Below are 22,437 nucleotides of genomic sequence, written 5' to 3'. Positions count from 1 at the left end.
GTACCTCTTTCCCAGTGTCGGGGTCAAAAAAATGTACAATCCTGGTAAAACGCGGGTTTACGTAACAGCGTCGAGCGGCCGCCTTCCTCGGGGATTAAATGGCACATTTATCAGCATTGAGCCTGTATCCTCTTTAAGTCAAATTCCTGCAGAACATGTCCTGAGCTGTGAGGGAGCGCAATAGGCTCCAGGAGCCTTGCCACGCAACTGACCCGAAGCTGGCAATGGTGGCCAGGAGGTATTGCCTGTGCGAAATACTGCCGGCTTTGGCTTGGGTGCCAGGCCAGCATCCAGCCAAGCTACGTGAATCACAGGGAGGCGAGGATTTCAACTTGCTAAGAAATCAGAAGTTCAAAGTGCAGGTACCTGTGCGCTGCAGCTTTCAGCCTATCTAACCTTGTCAGCACTGTTTGAACACTGCATATTCGGAGTATTTCACGAACATTCATTTTCTCCATCCTGCAGTTCTGGTAGATACCAAAACACATTCATATAGGATGTGTTCTATTTTGTAGCAATGATTTCTGCTGAATAATTCTGAACTTCTTGGCATTAACTTTGTGTAATGAAAAAGACAGTTTGCCTGGAAAATTGAAATAGAAATGCTTCCTTCCTTTCCCCTTCTCGGCATCTAGGTCATCGTCCTTTAGGTGTAACACAGACTGTAGCTTTGAATTCAGGAATTCTGTAGAAGTATATGTGTTCTCTCAGTTTATTTCTTTGTAACATTCTGAGCCTGAACCATAAGTTAAAATTAAGGAGCCTGGCCACAGGTGGTATTGTTCAACAGGTATTTATTTGGGCATTGGTTCTTTAAGGACACCCTGTACTTCAAGAAAGCTCTGCCAGGACATAAAAGTCATTGATGGAAGTATAGCAGGGACCTGTCCCTGTATAACTCACATTGGTTTCTTTCGTTTATTTATTTTTCTAGGACACACAGACATGTTACTCATCCTAGCGCATGAACTTGCACATGGACTCACTGTTTGTGAGCTCTTCCCAAGACACTGTCACTTCCGAACTCCGAAACCCTGGGTCAGTCATTTCCAGAAATGACTCAAACGTCTCACAGAGCTGTCCCTGGGTTTCCTCTCTGTGGTGTCACCCAAGCCCTGCAAACAGATGCACCAAGGCACAGCTACCCAAGGCAGAAACATCAGCTTCAGTACCAAGTGCGACAGTTGGCAAAGGGTGATCCAGACAGCAGCTCTAGCTGCTGCCTTCCCATCTGTGCTGGGTGTGTAAGTGTGTGCAGCTCCAGGACAAGGAGGAAAATCTGTACTTCTTCAAGGAAGAAGAACACTAATTAATGGATACTAATAAAAGGACAATAATAATAATAAAAAAATGCACAGCATAGAGAAATATGGCTTGTTAATAGATGAAATAACCCTAGAATTCCCCTCTGCCCCACCCTACAATAACCTCCACAGACTAAGATGTCTCAGTTTCCTACAAAACAATGTCTTTGATTCAGTTACATCATTGTAATTATAAATATACCCTAAGGATATGAAACTTTCGTCCTCATCCAGACACAATGTTGAAAAATAGTTTCTCACACACAAAGGCTGTCTCTCAGGGTGTTGCTTCTCAGACCAACATTTGTCTGTATCTACAAAGGGTAGGTCATAGGAGAATAAATACTGTGAAAATTATTGTATTCCCTGACAATATTCCCTTAGATGAATACTTGTGTTTTAAATAGATTTTAAGGCATTTGATAACAACCCTCTCATATAATTCTGAGCTGTGTGTTGAGTATTATAGAAAAAAAAGATTTTCTATATTGTGCAGTATTTCACCTTTTTGACTTTCTTCAGCTGTTTTATACACATTACACTTACTCAGAAAAATTGTTATAATAGTTCGCCAACACTGATAAAAAAAAATCCTTCAGAGAAGTTTGGTTAGCACTGTTTATCTTTGCAGTTTAAAATGGGGACTGACGGACACCCTTTGCTCTACATGTCGTTGTTGAACAGTGATGTGTGTCCTAGCACCCTGTTGTGTCTGCTTGTTAGTGATCACAGGGACCCTTGGCAAAACCACCCTATCTGCCCGAGCTGATTTGCAAAGTTTCAGGCTTGGTTCTGTGCAAATATGGATTGCTAGCACACTAGAAGAAAATACAGATTTCTTGCACATTAGAAGAAACTGTTTTGTTAGCAAGTGCCAAACAAACTTCTCTTTTTCATGGTAAGGGCTGTGGGAAGCAAGTCACTTGACTAGTTTCACTACAAAAAGATCGCTATTATTTTTGCCTTTTCAAGAAAAATTAAAAGTTGCAAGGGAAAGACACTGAGCAAATATTTGATTTTTAAAAGATAATCTGGTGAACACATACTTAATAATCAGTTTTATTGTGAAATTTTACAACTAATGTGTGTTATCCTAGCTTTTTAATATGATGACAAACTGTACAAATAATACCAGCCTTCTCAGAAAAGCATTCAGGTATTTCCATTTTCGTCATCTGTGAGGGGTGGGCAAAGAATCAGTTTCTCTTGCAAAGGTGATGTAATTTACACACATTACACCAAGGTGTATGGCTCCAGGTCACTCCTTTGATGTGATTTGTCTGAAGATGTTGGAGGGAAGGACTACCAAGTATCAGTTATTATTTTTGGCGCACACACACAATGTCTGTAACAGAAATGTTACATTAAGGGCTGTGTTGAAGGAAAAAAGAATAAGCCACTAAAAAAATCAAATCTAAAAAGGAAATGTTAAAATTAGCTGTGAGGATGTAGTTTAGACATTAGTAATAATTCAGTTTGGGAATTAAAAAGGGGAAAAAATGCACAAATAAGATTTGAACAATTATTTAGGCACTGAGTGGAGAATTAAACACCACTTTGCTCTGCTACTGGCTAAACCACACATTTTTAACACTTTGTGCAATTTTGGTTCAATCAATTCAAAATGCTACAGTCGAGCTAGAAAATGTTGAGACAGAATAAGGAAGGTGAGGAACTGCCTCAATAACAAAGCTAATTAAAAATTAGGACTCTCTGCTTCTGAAAATAGATGCCTTTAAAAGGACATGTTAAATACATACTAGAAGGGGCGTGGGTCAGGCTGATGGGGTCAGTTGTACTCCCTTTTAGAACACATGAGGGAGGGATGTCTGATGAAGCTACTGCACAGAAAGATCAGCATAAACAGAAGATTCTTCTCCTACAGCGCATGCAGGTGCAGATTGCAGTGCTGTAGGGTGGTGGATGTTTAAAGTTAACCTGTGTTCCCTGTGAAGGTTAGGGAAGAGAAATCTGCCAAGGATTCCTAATCACAACAACCCCATGCAACACTACAGGCTTGGGGAAGGGCAGCTGGAAAGCTGCCTGGTAGGAAAGGACCTGGGCGTGCTGGTCAAAAGTCAGCTGAACATGAGCCAGCCGTGTGTGCCCAGGTGGGCAAGACCAACAGCATCCTGGCTTGTGTGGGAAACAGCATGGCCAGCAGGACTGGGGAAGCCATCACCCCCTGCACTGGGCACTGGTGGGGCCACATCTCAAATCCTGTGTTCATTGTTGGGCCCTTCATGACAAGAGGGACGTTGGGGTGCTGGAGTGTGTCCAGAGACGGGCAGTGCAGCTGGTGAAGGGTCCAGAGCACAGGTCTTACGAGGAGCGGCTGAGGGAACTGGGGGTGTTTAATCTGGAGAGGAGGAGACTCACGGGGGGACATGACACCTTATCCCTCCCTACAGCTACCAGAGAGGAGGTGTTAGCAAGGTGGGTCTCTGTCTCTTCTCCCTGATAACAAGTGATAGGAGAAGAGGAAATGGCCTCCAGTTGCACCAGGGGAGGTCTGGGACAGGCTGCCCAGGGAGGTGGTGGAATCAGCATCCCTGGAGGTGTTTAGGAGATGTGTAGATGTGGCACTTGGAGACATGGTTTAGTGTTGAACTTGGCAGTGCTGGGTTAACAGTTGAACTTGATAATCTCAAAGGTCTTTTCCAACCTAAATGATTCTGTGATGCTATGATTCTAAAAGGCTGGAGGCTGGAACAGTGCTTGTGAGAAGCTGGTTGCCTGCGTACCTTGACCTTATGCTTTTCCTGTTGCTTTGTCTACAGTGAGACGGGACTTGGTACTGCATAGACCTTTGTATTGATTCTTTTATGTTTCTGCTATTGGGCCTATTTACAGTTTTCTATTCAATTGGTTTACTTATAATGAATAATCGGGAAGACAGGCTTCTTGGTATGTATAAGGATTGGTTATTTTTAGTATTTAGCCCATTCTATGATTTAATTCCAAGCCATTATTGAGAATATCATGGCTGATTTGACTTTAATAGATTATTTCTGTATACTTAATATTGTATTATTAACAAGATAGTTGCTGTCCTCTACTAGAAATCTGCACAGAGGGCAGAAGATTAGTGACAGTTGAAAATATCCCATAGTCTCACTTCTCTTTGAAAGCCCCTGCATGCAGGTGTGGACAGCTAACTCAGGCAGCAAGACTCTCTCTCCGTAAGTTTCAGAAATACCTACACTGCTGACTTCAAGGAAAAAGCACTCGTGAAGTTCAGCAGAACTTGTGTGTCAGGCACTTGAGGTGGTACGTAACATGTAATGTGTCAACTGGTACGTTGATGCCCCCCCTCCCCAGGCACACACACACGCACAGCCCCCATAAGGTAAACTGAGCCGCATGTTTAGTGCCCATTCCGAAGCTTAGTGTTCACAGGGGAGAAGTCACAAGGTGAAGCAGTTAGTGGATCACACCTGCCATAGCTGATGTATACTTCTTGTCTCACTCTTTGGCTGTGCTTTTAATCCAAGACTCAACTCTGGCTCCTCTTTGCCCAGCTGTGCATTCACAACTCCTACCTCTTGTGGTGGCACTAGCACTTGCACAAGGGTGTGAGGAGGCAGTCAGGGGGTCATTGTGGCTGAAAACTAACATACACACACACAGATGCAAAGGAAGTTGCAGATGGGTTACGAACGCACACAAAAAGCAGACTGGTTTAAATTTCATGGAGTTGCCTCCTTTACCCCCCCGTGCATCTTAAACTCCCAGAGAATCAGCCAAATCCACTTTGGGAAGTTGATTTTCTTAGATGGTCATCAAGAGTAAACTACCTTGTTACACAAGCCATCCCAGAGAAAAATTTTTATACTAAGTAACCTGTTTTCCACAAAACCTGATAAAAATGAACAGAAAAGGGGTAGTAGAGATGACACTTACAGAGATCACGGCACAATGTCTGAAAGTCCAGCTGGGCCAGCATGCACTTCATTTCTTAACCAAGTAATATGAACCTTGGAGGGACTAAATGGGGTTGAATATGGAAGAAATCAGGATTTTAGGGAGCAAACAGCAGCCATAGGTAGTTTAATGCTCCTTCGTACTACAGGCAAAGACAAGTGTGCCAGTGTTCTGATCTGAGGAGTGGTCCTGCAGGAATAATATACATGTCCTGTAAAGTGAGGCTGTCTTCTGAAAAATAAATATGTACTTGTTATTCAAGACAGGGTTCAAAGCAAAACCTTCAAAAGGCATACAGCGCAGGCATCATATCCTCAGCAATAGCTGTATCACCCTCCAGTCTTGCTCCTGCTGCACAGCACTGCTTCCTACTCTAGATGTACGAGTACACATTTACCTGTTTCATGCTGTTTTGACTGAACTGTGTCCTATCTAGCACAGACTATATACATATTTTTACCAGTTCTTTTTCCAGGTGAGCAAAGCTTGTGCTTGTCATGGGGAATTTATATTAATGGCAAATAAGATATCTAGTGAAGAAATGTTTCCATTCACCTGTGATCCCCAAAAGTGAGGCCCTACAGGGGAGCCTGTTAATGCAGCCTATGTAATTTCATGCTCTCCATAGCAGCCAGTGTGCTACCCCAGCAATTTCAGCCCATTTACCAAAGCATTAACCTTGATACAGCTCAAATAACCACTTGAATTAATACTATTTAGTGGTATCTCGAAAATATTCCTCACACAGGATTTACAAGTACATGATAAGATGAGAACCTCTGCCTCCTCAGAAGATGCCTTTATTTATATTTTTGACCATTTCTATTTTGAAAACATAGTAGTTGTTTTCTGGTTTGTGGAATTAAGTAAGACCTATCCATTTTTCCTTTTTATTTGCCTGTCACATGAAGTTGCTCAGCCATTTGGTAGGCATTCTTTAGCAAAACTGACTCTCTTAAGAATTCCCACTGAATCACACTGAATTTTAAATTGATTAGGTTAGATGAATGTAAGTGTTAATGTAATGCTTTGTTGTTGGGTCTGTCTGTCCTGTCATGTCCCCCGTCACGTCCCCTGTCCCCCCTTCTATTGTTTGCAGTTTAAATGAGATAAGCTAATAGAAAATAATACTGAATAATTAAAATCCCAAGCTTTTGGTACAAACATAACTGCTGAATTGAATCTATTACCAACTAATAATTTGCTACGTTATTTACCGTTAGCTACTAAACCTTGAGTTAATGATAAAATATCAGACAAGTGAATGGTGGATAAAATATGGTAAGAGGGTCAAGTGTCATCTAGCTGACCAGATGTACAGAAGTGTTCTTTATCAGATTGCAGAAATCTTACTCATCCTATAAGAAATATTTTGGGGCAGGGACAAATGCACCAGCCCTGAGTAACTGGAATGAAACCTGGAGGTGCTGGAAAGGGCAAACTATGCTGCAGCAGTATCTTGTATACTGCTCTCTAAATACACTTGGTAATGGCTGTTTGCTGAGAGCTATAGGCATCCTTCCAAATACTGGAAATTCATGACATAAAGGAGGGCCAGAGACTGTGAATGAATTTTGACAGATCCCTCAAATAAATGGCAAAAAGCAACTCAGTAGTTTTTGAGTTTCGTGAGAGTCTCAAAACCTAAAACAGCAATGCCACCAGAGCTTTTTTTTTTTCTGGCTAACAGGGTCGTGGGAAGTTTCAGCTGAACCCTAGAAGATTTGAAATGTAATAGCATGTGTTGTGACATAGTGTAAAATGACTGAGACCAGAGTAATAGGCTCTTGTCAGTGAGATTTTATGAGCTGGCAAACAAGAAAGTGAGCTGTTAATGGCTGTTAATTTGGGCCATGAGATGAGAATACTCAGCAAGGTTTGCATACACAATTCCTCAAAAGAAAGAAAATTAACTGCTTTTCTCAGACTATGTCTACTGTCACAAAATTCCAAAACTTCAAAAGCTTTTTCGGGAAAACTGAGGAGATCTGTTTTTCGTTTTATTCTCTCTGATAGGATGAAAAGGCTCTGCAATGGAAGACAATATGAAGAAACTTTCACTAAAGAGAGAGGTCCGACTCCTTTACTGCAGGAGGAAGAACAGTGGCACCCTTAACGTGAATCCTTAAGGGTCATATGTAATACTGAACAAGATACGTGAAGCTTTGCAGTATTTACTTCCAGTACCAAATTAAGCTGAACTGCAACGGAAAAGTGGGATTTCACCATGGCCACTGCTGAAAGTGAACAGAGTGTGTGAAGAGGATGGACAAAGTGTGCCAAGACAACTGGCCCACTAGATCTGAACGTGCAATCTGCTTTGAATACTTCTGCTCCCTCCCCCATTTCTTTGAAAATCCCTAGGTGGTGCAACATTCAGTGAGCCTTTGAGGAATGTCTGTTCTTTCTGAGAAGACTTAGAGCACTGAGAGAAGAAGGGCAGAAGGGTAAGTGCATGAGAGGGAAAAACAGTAAAGGAGCCCTACTGTCAGAAGTAAAATCTGTCTGACCGTCTTTTACTCAGCCTTTTTTATGACTGAATTAGCAAAGTCCAGTGTCTCTGGGGTTTTAGCCCTCAGTCTTTGTGATTAAAACATGTTTATGTTGAGGATAGCTCACTTTATCATCCATTTCTGATTAAACAGAATCCAGTTGTGCTGTCTGTACTGTGGTATCGGCCAGTTGTTACTAAAATGACATCAATGCTTTAATCTTTAGGACTCTCCATTCTTACAGGGCTCAAACCACATCCACTGCATGAGCTGCTGTTGCCTTTGAACTGTGAAGTGTTAAGGCTGCTTCTGCTAAATGCAATGAATTATAACCCTTTTTGCAAATGACACATAATATCATACTTCCTGCTGTGAGAAAGTGATTCTATTTCTTTTGTCATTCCATTGAAAAGCGATTTAAAACAAATAAACAAAAATAGAAGTGGATTTTTTTTTCTGATTTTCTTTGAAATACTCCCATGGAAAATGTCCAGCAAACTCGAATGATCAGATATGTACAGAGTAGGACATTTGGTAAGCTTTCCCCTGTGACTGAACAGGATATTGCTATTAGTGAAGTGTGATTCACCATTAAAGTAGTCTCTGATGAGATAACAGTTAAGCAATTACACAGTTTGTAATGTTTTCTAAAGTTAAGCTGTCATGTAAAAGGTGTAATCTTTGTCTTCTAGGAAGTTTTGTTACAAATTGTTACCAAGTTTTAGGGAAGATTATGTGAATAATTTACAACTACAGAAGTCAACTGACTGTTTGGGTCACAGGAGTAAGTTGTACAGAAAAGTCCCTGGATAGGAACAACAGTTAGATGAAAGAATGTGTCTTCGACTTTTATGTACGTAATGTCATGAAAACAAATCTGTGTCAGAAAGTTATATGGCCCTCTGAAAAGCTTTTGAATGTGGCTCTAAGGACAGAATCCATACAATTAATGGCAATGTAGTTCTGACAGCTTGACCACACCCAAGATTTGCTTGACCTTAGGCTGTGCAAGAATGCTTATTTCTACAACAGCTTTCTATTGACAGGCAGATGGATTTGAGATGCCTTTATATTATTCTTATTTCAATGAAAAGCAAACAATCGACAAAGGAAGCTCGCTAGACTTTGATTTTTTTTTTTCTTTTTATTCAATAAAACACATAGAATCATTTTACAGGAAAAAGAAAATACTGTGCACAGTGCTATGATTTTCTTAAAAAGGATGCAAATTTCCTCTTATTCCTGTTAAGTGGTATAATTAACAAGGGTACGTTCTCATCCTCTTGCTCTGCTTTTATTTTTGAATGGGATCATCATCTATACAATAGTTAATTCCAGAAGTTAAAACAATTAGACTATGTGGAATTCATTAGATGAGTGTGACCCTAACTCCAGCATCTTGGTGCCAGGTGAGATGAAAACCCTTGGCTCCAGTTGAAGGTGGATTCCCCTGACTAAAGCTGTGTAGGAAAAGGAACATCATGCTCAAAATGACTCAGCACAGGGCTCAGGTAAGGAAGGGGTCAGGACAGGTGGGTTGTGTTTGTGGTAAGGGCTCATAGTACAGACCTAGAGTGACACCAGACAAGCACAGGAACATAAGCAGCAGCCCAGGGAGATTGCTCTACTGTAGATGCTGTTTTCTAATATATTCTAGCTACAGGATCAAGAAACTCTAGAACAGCCTCAAACTGAAGCAGGAGTGATGGTTTAAAGCTCTTGCTCCTTACTGGAAAAGTTCTATGTTACAGAAATGTAGCTTGTCCATTCCCTCAAAGACTAGCGACTTTCAGCGCTGAAGTTGGGAACTGAGCAGGGCCAGACTCCCTCTGTTGCTTAAGCTTTCGTTATACACCAAGTGTTTTTTTTTTTACAGGCTTGTATTTGAATGAAAAACATTTTACTTGTTAGTTATTAAAATCATATTACAACCCTAATGTGTCTTTTTATAGGAACGAAACAGATTGTGTGCTGTACTGATATTTCTGTGCCTGCCAAATTTCAGTGAGATGTTCCTGATGTTAACAATATTGCTTTCAGTAGGCTTTTCTGTGGTATATAGTGAAAAGCAGTAAAAGACTGCTCTTGCAGGGCTGTGTGGAAAGGCTCTTACAGATAAAAAATAGTGACTTTACTAATCTAGCTTGTGTAAGAATAATGTGCTCTAGTGGTATTTCCTTTACATATATTTTAAATAGATATTATAACTGAAAATCTGGTACTAGGACAAACATGAAAACGGACAAAGCACTGTGACAAAGAGGAAAGCAGTGTGGTTATGTAAAGCTTATTACTGTTTTCACAGTGCAAAGCAAGTCTAAAAAGGATGGCATGCTGATCTCAAACACACTTTGCATTGACAAAATACATATTTTTGCATAGTCTATCTAGGGAGATAGACTGTTCTATTGACTTGTATTTTTTCAGTTAGGCTGTTGCTTTAAAATAAGACATGAAATGTCATTAGAAAATTAAAAACCTCTGATTAACAGCTTATTATAACTAAAAAGTGAAACACTTAAAAGTATGCTGGATAAGAATGATGTGTGGCTTGCACAACTTGTGAGTAATTTTATGAAGCCAGGAAAAATTACCTCATGGTTAACAAACTGGCTGAATAATAACAAATATAAGTATTCCCTCTGCTACCACAGACTTTCTATATGTGCATAGGTGAGTCACAATTCCTTCCTAATTCTGTTCGTTTACAAAACTGTAATAGGATAACAGTACTGTCTATGCCTTTACATAGACAGTATAAGGAAAACCCCCTCACATTTACAATTCTCAGGCATTCAGATGCTATGGTGGCAAGTGCCGTTTAAATCTCTCAAATAAACTAGCAAAATCATACATCTTTGTAAAATAAAACCCGCATCTCACACGGGACTAAAAACACCTCAGCACATATTAATTTCTTTACTGTACAACAAATGGAGTTTTGCATTCCTTTGAGGACTGTTTAACTTGCACGACAAATGAAGCAGGGATTCTACCCGCAACTCCTCTATGTCATTTTCTTGCTTCCATTCAAGGCTGCCTTTTGTGCCCAGGAACACGGTAACTCACCTCATACCCTTTCAGACAGGGTGCACTTGCAGGCGTGCAGACAAGCACAGCAAGCAAGTCCACCAACTCGGTGGCTCTCCCAGGCTCCACAAAGCACAGCCACACACAGCGTTCCCACAGCCGGCTTTGCCCTCTCCTCTGAGTCATGCTGCTACCTTCAGCAGACTGCTGTTATGAAAAAAAACACCTTTCCCACAGACACAAGGAGAAACTGCAAACACTTTCAAACTTAATACTACTTGCTTCATTCACACAAGTCTCAGCCTTTCCCAGTAACTTTCTAATTGAAGAAGTAAAGAGAAGGGACTTGATAGTGACAGCATCTTTCAAACAATAAAGCACCTTCTGGCACACTTACAGATCTGTGCTTGCCAGCATATTCAACCCAATCTATGGTCTCTTCTTAAAGGTAAAAAAAAAATATTTATAAAATATCTTACTGCTTTTTACATGATTATTATAAAGTCAGTGCAAAGTTAAAACCTTTTGGAAAACTTCAATGATTTTTTTTTTTTTTTTTTTTTTCACTTCAGCAACATTTATACCAAGAGGAACAAAAGATTTCCTGGCTTCCTCGGCAAGGCAAAGCTGTTCTGCAAACTAGTACGTCTTACAGAACTTAGTATGTCTCCTCAACATTTTCTGATCTATTGGCAATCAATACCAAGTCATCTCATGCGGAAGCAACGTCACACTTTGCCAGCATGCCTCCATTTTCTTCTGTTTAATGTTGTGTGGCTGCAAGTAATATATAAAGCTCTCAAGGACAAGGCACAGCTCAAGAGCCCCAGAGAGAGACCCTTGTGGAAGGAGGATAAGTGCATGAAAGAAAGGAAAAAAACTGAAAAGAAAAAATCTTAAAGACATCTTTTGCTATCTACATTTCAGTGTATCCCCATATCAACTTTAAGTCTTTGACACAAAATAAACAACATTTGTTAAGTGCTTGTTTAGTACGCAAATTCTTCATCACTTCTTAAATTCAGAAGTAACAAAGATGAGGTGTGACTTATAATACTAGAAAAAGCTTGCCAGTGCTGAATTTCCTATTTGTGCTCTTTTGTTAATTATCATTTTGCACACTTTAAACTCATTGGTTTAAATAGCTACACAATACATTTACAGTGACAGTTTGTGAAGCACCCTCCTGGCTACTCCAAGATATACAGCAAGAGTCAAACTTTCAGGGTACCTCTAAACATTTTCTGCATAAATATGGACATTTCACTTTGCAGATACAAATTGTGCCCCTGCTTATTTGAGTACAGTGTGCAATCAGATGGGCTTGAATGTTTTGTGCATACATTTTTAGGCCTGCCAAAAACCTATTCCAAGTTCAGTTACGTAATTTAATGGATCAATCCTTTATGGTCTGCTTGACCACAAAAATACCTTTCTTGGGGTATCCTGCGTTCAGCTGGACACACTAAAACAAGAAGAAAGAGAAGTTCAAGATTTCTGTAATTTTCACCCAAAATTCTGCAGGTGCTTCTCTCTTCTGAATTGTCATTACATCAGTTAGCATAGAGTATCTGGTGCATTCTCAAAGTTTGCACATTTTGCTTCATGAACTGACAGTCTGCTTTCACAGAACTGACATAAGGAGCAAATTTTGAAAATGATGCTTTTTCATTTTGAAAATCATAAGGTGATAAAAAAAGATGGGAATTGCTAGCTGCAGGCTGACTTGTTGCATAATTTAAAAAGAAAAATGATTCCACATACATAGGTATATAAAAATATGATTCTGCATTTTCTATATTAAAAAACATCAGAATCTTTGAGCTCAGTTACTCTCAAAAACCAAGTAACAATTGAAAGTATGTCCTTAATTATCACAAAATGCCATAAAGGTGTTTATTATTCCTTTGCATCATCCTTTTGCCAGTGTGTTCGATTTGCTTCTTGTTGTTCTGCTTCTTCTTTTTTTAATGCACCAGAGTTTAGAAAACATTGTGACCACTGCATCTAAGTTTATAATTTTACAGTAACATTTTTGAGGCAGACCTGAGCAAAAATTTCTGCTTTTTTTTTTTTTTTAAATCTTTACTTCTCCATTTTCTTCTTTAGTGGTCTCTTGAAAAATCCAGCCTGCAGAAGAGAAAAAAAGTGACTAAGAACTGCTCAAAATATACAACCTATATTGGTAGCATTCATGCGCTAGTTCTTACTACTATTTTACTTCTTTCGATACAGTAAAATCTCATTTCATATTTTATCACTGAAGTACAACATTGTTTTTCCTGGAATGGACAAACTAAAGAGACGTGATGAAAGCAGCAAAAGGAGTACAGTTAATATATAGTAAGCAATTGCTGAGTCATTGTTATGCTCACATAATGCCAAAGGCTAAACCAATTAATAATATTTGGTACTCAATTGAACATATAATACATTATTTTATACTTGTGAATTTTTTCAAGAGATTATGCATTTTCAAATTTATAAACTGTTAGAATCTAATGCAAGCATGAACCAAGTACTTTATCTTGGAGAAGAGTGCCCACTTGTGGCAATACTTACACCACTTACTTATCATCTTGCACAAAGAGAAAACCTGGTTATCAAAAGCCACAGCCAAAGCTAAATAAAAACCCCTTAAAAGTCCCTTAATCGTAGTAAAATATCTTTTTGGTTTTCTTTTTATAATGTACTGGAAATACAGGTTTCAACTGGTTAGCACTGCATGTTACACAACAGAACAATGTAGCGTTATTATTTAGTAATTTCTACAACATTTCACTCTACTTATTAGATAATAATATTGTCTGTGAGATTCTTAGTTATGAGAAGGACATGGCAGAGTATTTAATCATATTTGTTTAATTTCATGAAGACAAGAAGATGCAGCTTACCTTCCACAAAGCAAATATAAGCAGTGCAAGAATCAAGAGTCCAGCAAAGATGCTCAGGAGGATAACCCATAAGGGGACTGTCCCTGGTGGGAGTTCTTTGGAAATCTTAACCATGGTCTGCAAAGTGTTCAGAATGTAAGCAATAAATAACTTGTCCTTCTAAAATATCAACGAAGCATGAATGTTATCACTATGCAGTGATTTTCCAGGGTACCACTGCATTCTAAGTATAAGAATTTGTAGGAGGAAATTGAGAAAATAATCTCCAACATGAAACACTGTATTTACATAATATCTTGCACTTTGTATACCCATTAATTTCATGAGAGTTGGCCTGCTATAAGTTGGTAATCATTGTCATGAAGCATACAGGACCAAACCCATGAGTAGTCAAAGTATATGTTAGGAAGTCTTTTCAGTATATTCTTTATCACTCGGTGTCTGCCTCCCTGAAAGGTGGCAGTGATTAACATGCTTCTAAACCAAACAAATAAAGTAAGAGTACAGGGCTGTGTAGATACTAATTTTATTTTAAATCAGGCATATCTGGTGTAAAATAAACTGAAATAAGGAATATTCACATTTAAATACATATGAATATATACAAGTTTGAGTTATTTTAACTTAAGAATTTTTTAGAGGAACAACTTTATAGTTCAAAAAAGCATTGAAGAGCTCCACACTAAAAATTCAGTTTTAAGTTATGTTTTTAAAAAAGTTTATTCTGAAATTTCCTGGTTTGTAAAGGCAGCTCTCATTATCTGCAAACATTTCAGCTGTGTTTTCACGCCTAGATTGAATTTTAACCTATCACTTAAAAGAAATGCCTGGATACAATAACAGATAATTGTTGACCTGTGATGTTTGTATTTCCAAAAATATTTTGCACAAGATGTAATTCACACTGAATATTACCTTGCTTTAAATTTTGGGGGTGTTAACAATAATGACACATAATAAGACATTTACTTAAAAATGAACAGTGTTATAAATAAGCTCCTGCACGTACAAGTTATCACAGAAAAACAATGCATTAACCACTATAAATTTTTTGGAATAAAGAGTATTAAAAAATAAATTAAATTTCTAACAAAATTAAAGACATTTGTCTTGATACTTGACACCACTGCTATGTTGTTATATACTTTCTTATCTAAGAAAATGACAGGGAACTTCTGAAAAATAAAAGATCCTGTTTCAAACTGATATCCTGGGTAATGAAGTGGAAAGAAATAATAAATAAAATACAATGTACTTCTAAATGACCCAGGACAATTTAAATAATACTATTCATTCCTTAAAATAATTTAAATTATAATTTTAATTTATACAGATGCAAGAAGCATTTATCCTGCTACAGGCAGAAGTACTTCAGACAGTACTTCTCACCCAGATACACTGGTTGGCAATGGGATTTTGGTATCATCTGACTAATTCTGACATTTCTACTGTAATATGAAATCACTTTTATTTAGAGCAGGATAATACATTACAATAGGTAACAATCAATTCACTAGTAATAAATGAAAACTGAAGATTCAGTAGCACAATAAATCCTATGAAGAATAAAACCATGAACTATCATGTTATTACCTCTAGTTTTTGATGGTCATTTCTCAAAATCAGTGATGAGTTCTCACTCCTAAGTAACGCTTTCACAACAAGGGTTAAGCTGTGAATACTTGCCTGGAAGAAGACAGACATGGCTATGGTTTACAATTATATAGTTTGAGGTAGAAAGCTTCATAGAAATGAGAAGGGTGAAAGCAAAACTTAATGCTAAGGTTTTTGGAGGTGCTGAGAAATGGGAAATTCAATGGAGCTGTTCATGTCTGCCACCTTCAACACACACACATCACTGTTTACAAGACAGCAATAAAGCTTTCAAAGAATAGAGAGCAGAGATTTTGAAGAAATAATAATTAATCCTGGTATACTACTTTGGACCCAGGGACAGATTCAGGCTTCCTAAAATTCTGCTGTATCTCCACTCCTGTCCTGTTATTTTACAGACAAAACCAAAGAGACAAAACAGGAACTCAGTATCAGAAATCTATCAGCTGAGAAAAATGGACCACAGCCTGGTCATTGTTGTAACTATCAGACAATATTGAGGTGTGCCCTGAGGTGAAGACTCTCTCCTCTGCTCTTTTTGATTAAAAAATAATTTCTAGACTTGAAAAATCTTTCCAGATTAAAAATCACTTAAAAATTATATGCTTCTACATACCCCTCCTTACATCTGCTGAATTAGAATTTGTAGATGCATCAGTAGCTATTAAAAAAAGGACCATCAATACAGGATAAGTAAGGGGTTTCCTCTTACTATGTTTTGAAAATCCTGCTAAGTTCTAAGTACTTACTTTAAGGATAATAAAATACATGTAACTTAGTATTGAGGAAATTTTAAAATAGCAAGAGAAATGATTTCAAATACTAGGGGACTGTGGAGACTTAAGAAAATGAAATGTGTCATTTTAGTAAACATTAGAAATGTTGGCTTAAGTTTCTCAAACCCAAGAGTATTCTGAATACAAATGGGATTTACTTACTTTTATGATGGTAGGTTTCCATACTCTTAATGAAACATTCACTTGGTATATGTCAGATGGAACCAGGGCACAATTAATAGATGCACAGCTGTATGTATCACAGTCCTATTTAAAAGGAAATAGCATGAATTAATAGGAAAAGACTTTCACATTACTAAAATAAAACCATGTAAACTATGATATATACAGATCACAGACTTGCTATGACACCAGTACTAAACTGATATTAATCACTGAGGCTTTTTGTGTAAAAATGACACTGTAGTTTATAAAATGAGTTGAGATATTCATACTGTGGTAGAATACACTCAGTTTTTGCAGGCTTCCTTAGCCTTGAGGATGCTCTTTTACTGTAGGTACGCAGCAAAAGGCATCAGCAGAGTTCATAAAGGAGGTACAGCCTATAACAGCAAGCGTTTTTTTGCCAGCACAGCTATGGCTTCCCTGCAGTGTTTCTTGATCCTTTCAAATTGTGGGACACTTGTATGTTCCAAGCAAGGCAGGATAAGTGTGTGAAGAAATAAGCATCTTTACTTCCCAGGGTCACTTTCTAGCTGGGAGGGCAGCAGAATTATGTTCAACACTCCAGAAACATTTGCTTAGCCTAGACCTTTATTACTTCTGTGAAGGACTGAAGCATGACAAAATACTCTTCTCATGGAATAGTTTCATCTGCACCAGAAACTCGGCTTGTACTGCTATGCTGAGGAGGCCGTATGATGGCTTTCCCTCTGACATGCTGTCATAAGTACAGCAGCAAAATTACTTTGCAACTCTTCTGTTGTGTAAACGTGAGAGGCCAATCCCTTCCAAATAGGATCATCAAATACATTTCTACCAGTTGCATGGAAAATCTATCAGATCAGAGGGCTAGCATTTGAAAGTATTTTCAACTGGATGTCTAGAAAATTTGCAAGGAGATGAGAAGCTTTTAAACTATTACCATTTATTAATTGCAATGGGAATATAGAAGGCAAAGATTTACTCAGCTATCAAATGTACTACTATTATTTATACATGTGCTAGACCTAAAAAACCCTCAAAACAATCCACCCCAAATACAGTTCCACATACAGTTTTGTAGCTAAATAACTAGTCTACATAAAGATGGCTTTTCAGGCTATGAAGACAAAGTGACTTTCCATAGGATACAGTTTTAGAGAAGCTTTTATATATTTATTGCAGAAGTACTATGCTCCAATATCTGGGTTAATATCTGGGATGAATATATATACCATACATAGGCTTACCATAATTGTATCCTTTGTAGGTTCTTTTATTTTTGGCAACACAAATGGTTTACCAGTGCCGATCTTTAAGGGATCTACAGGGTAACTAGTTTGGCAGATGGCATTCTGTTAGAAGAAGTAAAAATATTATTCTTAGTGTCTGAATATGCAATCAATTTACAAAAAAATGTTCTGGAAACAAGGCAACATTAATAATATTTAGTAACATTATTAACATTTACTAATCACTAAATGCAATAAACCTGCATATTGCAAGAGTGAAGATTAGGAAATTCAGATGGTATAGGTATTTTAAGTATAATTATTCAAACAGAAAATGAGGTTTTTATGAGATAATTGAACCTAAATTCTATTCAGCTACTTAAACATCTGCAGAAGGAAACAAGAACTTCTTGCAAGATGACCACTATGTGAAGCAGCAAGGGTTGTCTATTGAAAGAGCTAAATAGCTTTTGCATGGGAATCCACAGAGGTTCTACCTTAGCAGTAGGTTAAGTGACAGGCAGGTTAAGTGCAGGATTCAGGAGCCTCTGCTGCAGTACTCGGGGAAGGGCAACAGGTGCTGGAGCACTGTTAGACCTCCATGTCTCCTTCAAAGGCAGCTGGGAAAACCTTTAGTGTCTTTGGTGAGGGGGCAATTTGGTTTTTTTCGGTCAGGCCATTCACTTTCAGATGGCTAGCATGAAGAGGATTGCAAATCCCCTGCAGTGCACTTTGGCACCCTACTATCACTGGGGTGTAGCTAGCCATAGGTGAATTATACCTATAGAAAAAGCACGGATTTGTTGATTTTATGTGCAAGCTTGGGTCAAATATGGTGATTGCCTAGGAATTAAAATAAGGGGGGAAGGAATTTAGGAACAGACATAATTCCTTTGTATTCTAAACACTAAATATTTTGGGGTTTGGGGATTTTTTTTGTTTATTTTTGTTTTAAAGTGAACACTGAACTTTCATTTAGAGCATTTGGTTTATTTTTCAGTGGTGCAACACCTCAAAACTAATTGAAATATTTGGAGAGAGGTGCACTTGTGTGTCTGTCTCTGAGTGAAAGATAAAATAATAAAAAAAAAAGAGGTTTGGTCACCACTTAGTGATATTTGGGTTCTTCAGCCATCCATTCACTGATATAGCACTACTTTTAATGTCTACATATCTGGAATGAAGGGCTTTGCTGGAATTGTGATCTCCTTCAGCTGCTTTGGAGTAATGAAATAGAAAAACTCTGATGAGGGCTGCAGTGAAAAGCATTTGAAAGATAATGACCTACCATCCCCTTCAAGGTGTCTCAGAGCCCCAGAGAAGGAAGAAGCCAGAGTGCTGGAGAGCAGACATGCAGGAAGGCTAATTTCAGCAACCAAAAGAAGAGGACTGAACAGGAGACTGAGCTCTAGATGTACATAGCAGGACTAGAGCATTTGCAATAGGCGCTGCTGACAATGGAGATAAACAGGCTCAGTAGGCAAAACTAAGAAAGAAACTTGTGTCACTCATATCTCAGTCTGGACCTCTCATCACTTGGAAATTTATAAAATTAACCTTGTTATAGTCCAGTTATTGTTCAACACAATTTTAGATTTGCTTGTTTCCTTTTAAAAAAACTTGTCTTTTTATGCACATCTGTACATGCTCTTAAAACACTAGCATCTTCTCTTAGCATCTTAGATACTAAAAGCAGTATCTACCTTGAAGAGAGGCATAATCCCAAATGTTTGCATTTTGCAGTTCCTTCCAACAAAGGAATTTCCAAAATGTAAATTAATCACAGAAATATGAATTTCTAGCTTACTTGAGAATGTGACAATGCAGTAAGGTAGAGAAGAGTGTTCTTGGCTGCTGTTACATTGGGAAATAAGATCTGCAGTGTGAGGTTTGGCATTGGAAAGTGTTCACCTTTTTCAATCTATAAAAAAAAAGAAAAACATTTTGATGAGTACTTTCCTTATTTTGTTGGTATTTGGTTGTGAGTTTTTTTCCTTTCCCTCTGTGGTTTTTTATGTTTCCACAATCAGTTATGCAAAACCTGGTTTGATGTACTCTTTCCCTGAGAACAGCCTGTTGTGAATAAGGAGACACATTCTTCTGTGGTCTTTGGTAATACAATGCTCTTACTGAAGGAAATCAAATGAACAGGATGAAAGGGGCCATCCTGACATAAATGCCTTCTTGTTATCTTGTTTACTGTATCCTTTTATCATCTGGGACTTCTAGCTAAGGCAATTTCATTTCAATTTTTAATAAAGCCTTTATTAATGTTTTTTCATAAAGCTTCAAGATGGGAGAGGAGCCATTGCAGTAGCGGTTGCTCCTGCTGGTTCCTCCTTAGGTCTGCTTAGGCAACAGCCCTCCTGCTCATCTACTCCTCTTCCCTCTTTTCCCTGTGAAGATCACAGGACATATCTGTAAGTTGCTGCTCCTTCTGAACAGGCTTGCCAGGGCTGAGGATGGAGAAAACACCTAGGTGGAATTGCTCGTAGGTGAATTGGTGATCTTTTCTCTGAAGTGGATGAGCTTAATAAAAATTGAAAAACCTGTTTAACTTTGTTCTTCTGACTACTCATCTGTGACAAGCTGGTTGTAGAGATGAGTTTTGCTCACAAGATCGTAAGTGGTATGCTCTGCAGTTTACCAGCTTCACATTCAGAAAGCAAAGATTTTGAAATTTGATGAATAATGCCTTAAACATCCACAAAAGCTTTGAGATTACTGGATTTGAACGCTTCAACTAAGAACAGTCGCTGAGTAAAACACTATATTTAGGCTAAAAAACAGAAAAAACCCTTTGGTATTGCTATTTAGTGAAAGCAAGAACTTTCCTATGCCCCATTTTTTACAGATAGAAGTTGATACAGACTTTTATTCTTTTTATACAGGACCCTTGTTCAGCTTTGAATTTGACACTGGGGAACAAGGCTGCTCTCAAGATAACTAAATTCAGTCCTACTGCAACTTGAGGCTGGGCCTCTAGTCCATTAAATATCTCTTCCAACTGATTATAGCTTGCAGTATTCCTTCCATTAGGAAGACAACATTCTTGGGGCATGGCATTTGCCTTTTTCAAAGCTGACTGAATTTTAGAAGTATCCGTTCTAAACTGCAATGAACATAGGTTAAGTTCTCATGTAACATGCTTTCTTTCCCCTGCTGAGGGCAGCAGCTCTAAAAAACACCAGAACTATTCTGCAGAGGTGGACCACTCTGACAACCTCCGACTCACCTTATTCCAAAGCGAGCAAGAAAAAAAAAAGGTGTTAAGCACAAAATACCCATGTACAAGGTTTAACATATTGCATAGGTGCTATATGCTATCACATTAAGCAATTCAAATGAAATGAAAAATAAAAAATTAAGCCAGTACCTATATCATACACTTTTAATTGTTTCTTACCCTATAATGCAGAGTAACTTCATCCCCAATCTGCTCTGTTGTGTTAATAGCAGTAGGGAGAGTATCATTTGCTGCAATTATAACATGGTGCTCTTTGAAAACACTGTGGGTTAAAAGAAAAACACACAAAAACCTCAATAAGCACACAAACTTCATAAAAACTCCAGCAGTTAATAATATAGGTCTTTTCCAGGACTAGTCTTGCAATTAAAAGTGCACTGCTACTTCCACTGAAGTTCAAATCATCCGTTTTCTTAGTAGTACTCACTTTTTATTATTTATGTTTTAAATGTTTTGTTCAGATAAAACTACAAAATGAGCAAATATTGTTCCCCAAAATAATACTTCAGGGCCCACTTTTGCTGTTCTTATTCTAGCTGTGCAGTCCCTTATCCTGAGCATTGCCATGTGAAACAAGCAGGGTCCTATAAAAGACAGAACCAAGTAAAAGCAGAATAACCCCAGCATGTTCTAATTTCAACCTTATTCCTTATGGGACAAACGAAGACTGGATTTGAACCATGAAATGCATCCAAAATTAATTTCACTTAATTATTTACACCTGTACACTATGCAATGCACTCTACTAATAATATTTATGTTTTTCAGGGGTGGAATTTAACTGAATTCTGGCTATTTCTGAAAATAACGAGTACTACAAGACCTACATTAATGTGTATGTCTGAACTGATTAAAAAATTCAAAACCCTGAGAATCTAAGTTAGGCTAATCTTGGAAGCTGGAAATCAAACATCACACTGTGCGCTATTATAGTGATACAAACTCATGTCCATCAGGAAGCAGGAAGCATTTACTTTCTTATGTGAAATGCCTTTGAATGAATAGAGCAAAGTACAAGAATCAATAAAAGCTGCTGTTATACTTGCAAACTGGAGATCAAATTTAAATAGACAAAACGGAGATACAGCAAGATAGGGACAGTAACTCACCATCATTTCATGTAATTGCTCTTTTCAGTGAAGCCTGTGCTTCCTGTTCATCAGACTAGAAGCTGTCATTTGTAGATAATGAGCACAGCTCAACAACAAAACCAATACCATACCCTCTTTAAACACCCACTATTCACTGTGTTAGCAAATAGAAGTACAAAAAAGCATCAATACCTTACAAATATTAATCCTACTTCATATTTTACTGGAATTGTAACATGTCCTCTGTTGTCACTCAAGGTCTCAGGTGGTTCTTCACTGTCACTAAAATAAAACAACATATGCCACTCAGACCAGAGTGTGCAGATGCAACATGACTACTAGGTGGGAATGGATCTTAAGAAACCGAAATACCTACATCTCTGGGTATGAAAACACACTATTATTTCCAGTTAATTACTATCTCCTAAAAATAAATTCAAAATATTATTTCCACTAAATAAAAAGTTAAGTCCTGCACCAGTTCCAGCTCAGAAATGCATCTTTGTTAAATATATAGATTGCAGTTGACTTAATGAAAATGGATCAATTAAGGGCCACTGCTCTCACACCATCCCTGGATTTTGCAGAGGGAGCAAGCACTGAGGGCAAATGCATTCCTTTATCACAGATCACTTTTGCAATGCTCTTGCTCTTTGAAGGCCAGACCTTTT

The 22,437-nt window shown here is 38.1% G+C and overlaps 1 protein-coding gene and 1 long non-coding RNA gene across 2 annotated transcripts in view; one reads left to right on the top strand and one right to left on the bottom strand.

Moving 5' to 3' along the window:
* The first annotated feature begins 244 nt into the window (after positions 1-244).
* LOC308057021 lies at positions 245-12,832 on the top strand. Its single transcript, XR_013925097.1, has 2 exons — positions 245-362; positions 935-12,832. It is a non-coding gene; the product is annotated as an uncharacterized lncRNA (long non-coding RNA).
* The window catches only part of ITGA1 (integrin subunit alpha 1), a 79,188-nt gene continuing 69,565 nt past the window's right edge, over positions 12,815-22,437 (bottom strand). Inside the window, exons 23-30 of the mRNA XM_080373076.1 lie at positions 21,959-22,048; positions 20,835-20,937; positions 19,236-19,349; positions 17,447-17,551; positions 16,197-16,301; positions 15,238-15,330; positions 13,645-13,761; positions 12,815-12,880 (exon numbers count right to left, since the gene is read on the bottom strand). Of these exons, the coding sequence (XP_080229202.1) occupies positions 12,836-12,880; positions 13,645-13,761; positions 15,238-15,330; positions 16,197-16,301; positions 17,447-17,551; positions 19,236-19,349; positions 20,835-20,937; positions 21,959-22,048 (772 nt within the window). The 3' untranslated portion in view covers positions 12,815-12,835. The remainder of the gene's footprint in view (positions 12,881-13,644; positions 13,762-15,237; positions 15,331-16,196; positions 16,302-17,446; positions 17,552-19,235; positions 19,350-20,834; positions 20,938-21,958; positions 22,049-22,437) is intronic.

Source organism: Falco punctatus (genome assembly GCF_963210335.1).
Source record: "Falco punctatus genome assembly, chromosome: Z".
NCBI lineage: Eukaryota > Metazoa > Chordata > Aves > Falconiformes > Falconidae > Falco > Falco punctatus.
The sequence above is the reverse complement of the archived record's forward strand: the minus strand, read 5'-3'. Positions and strand labels throughout refer to the sequence as shown.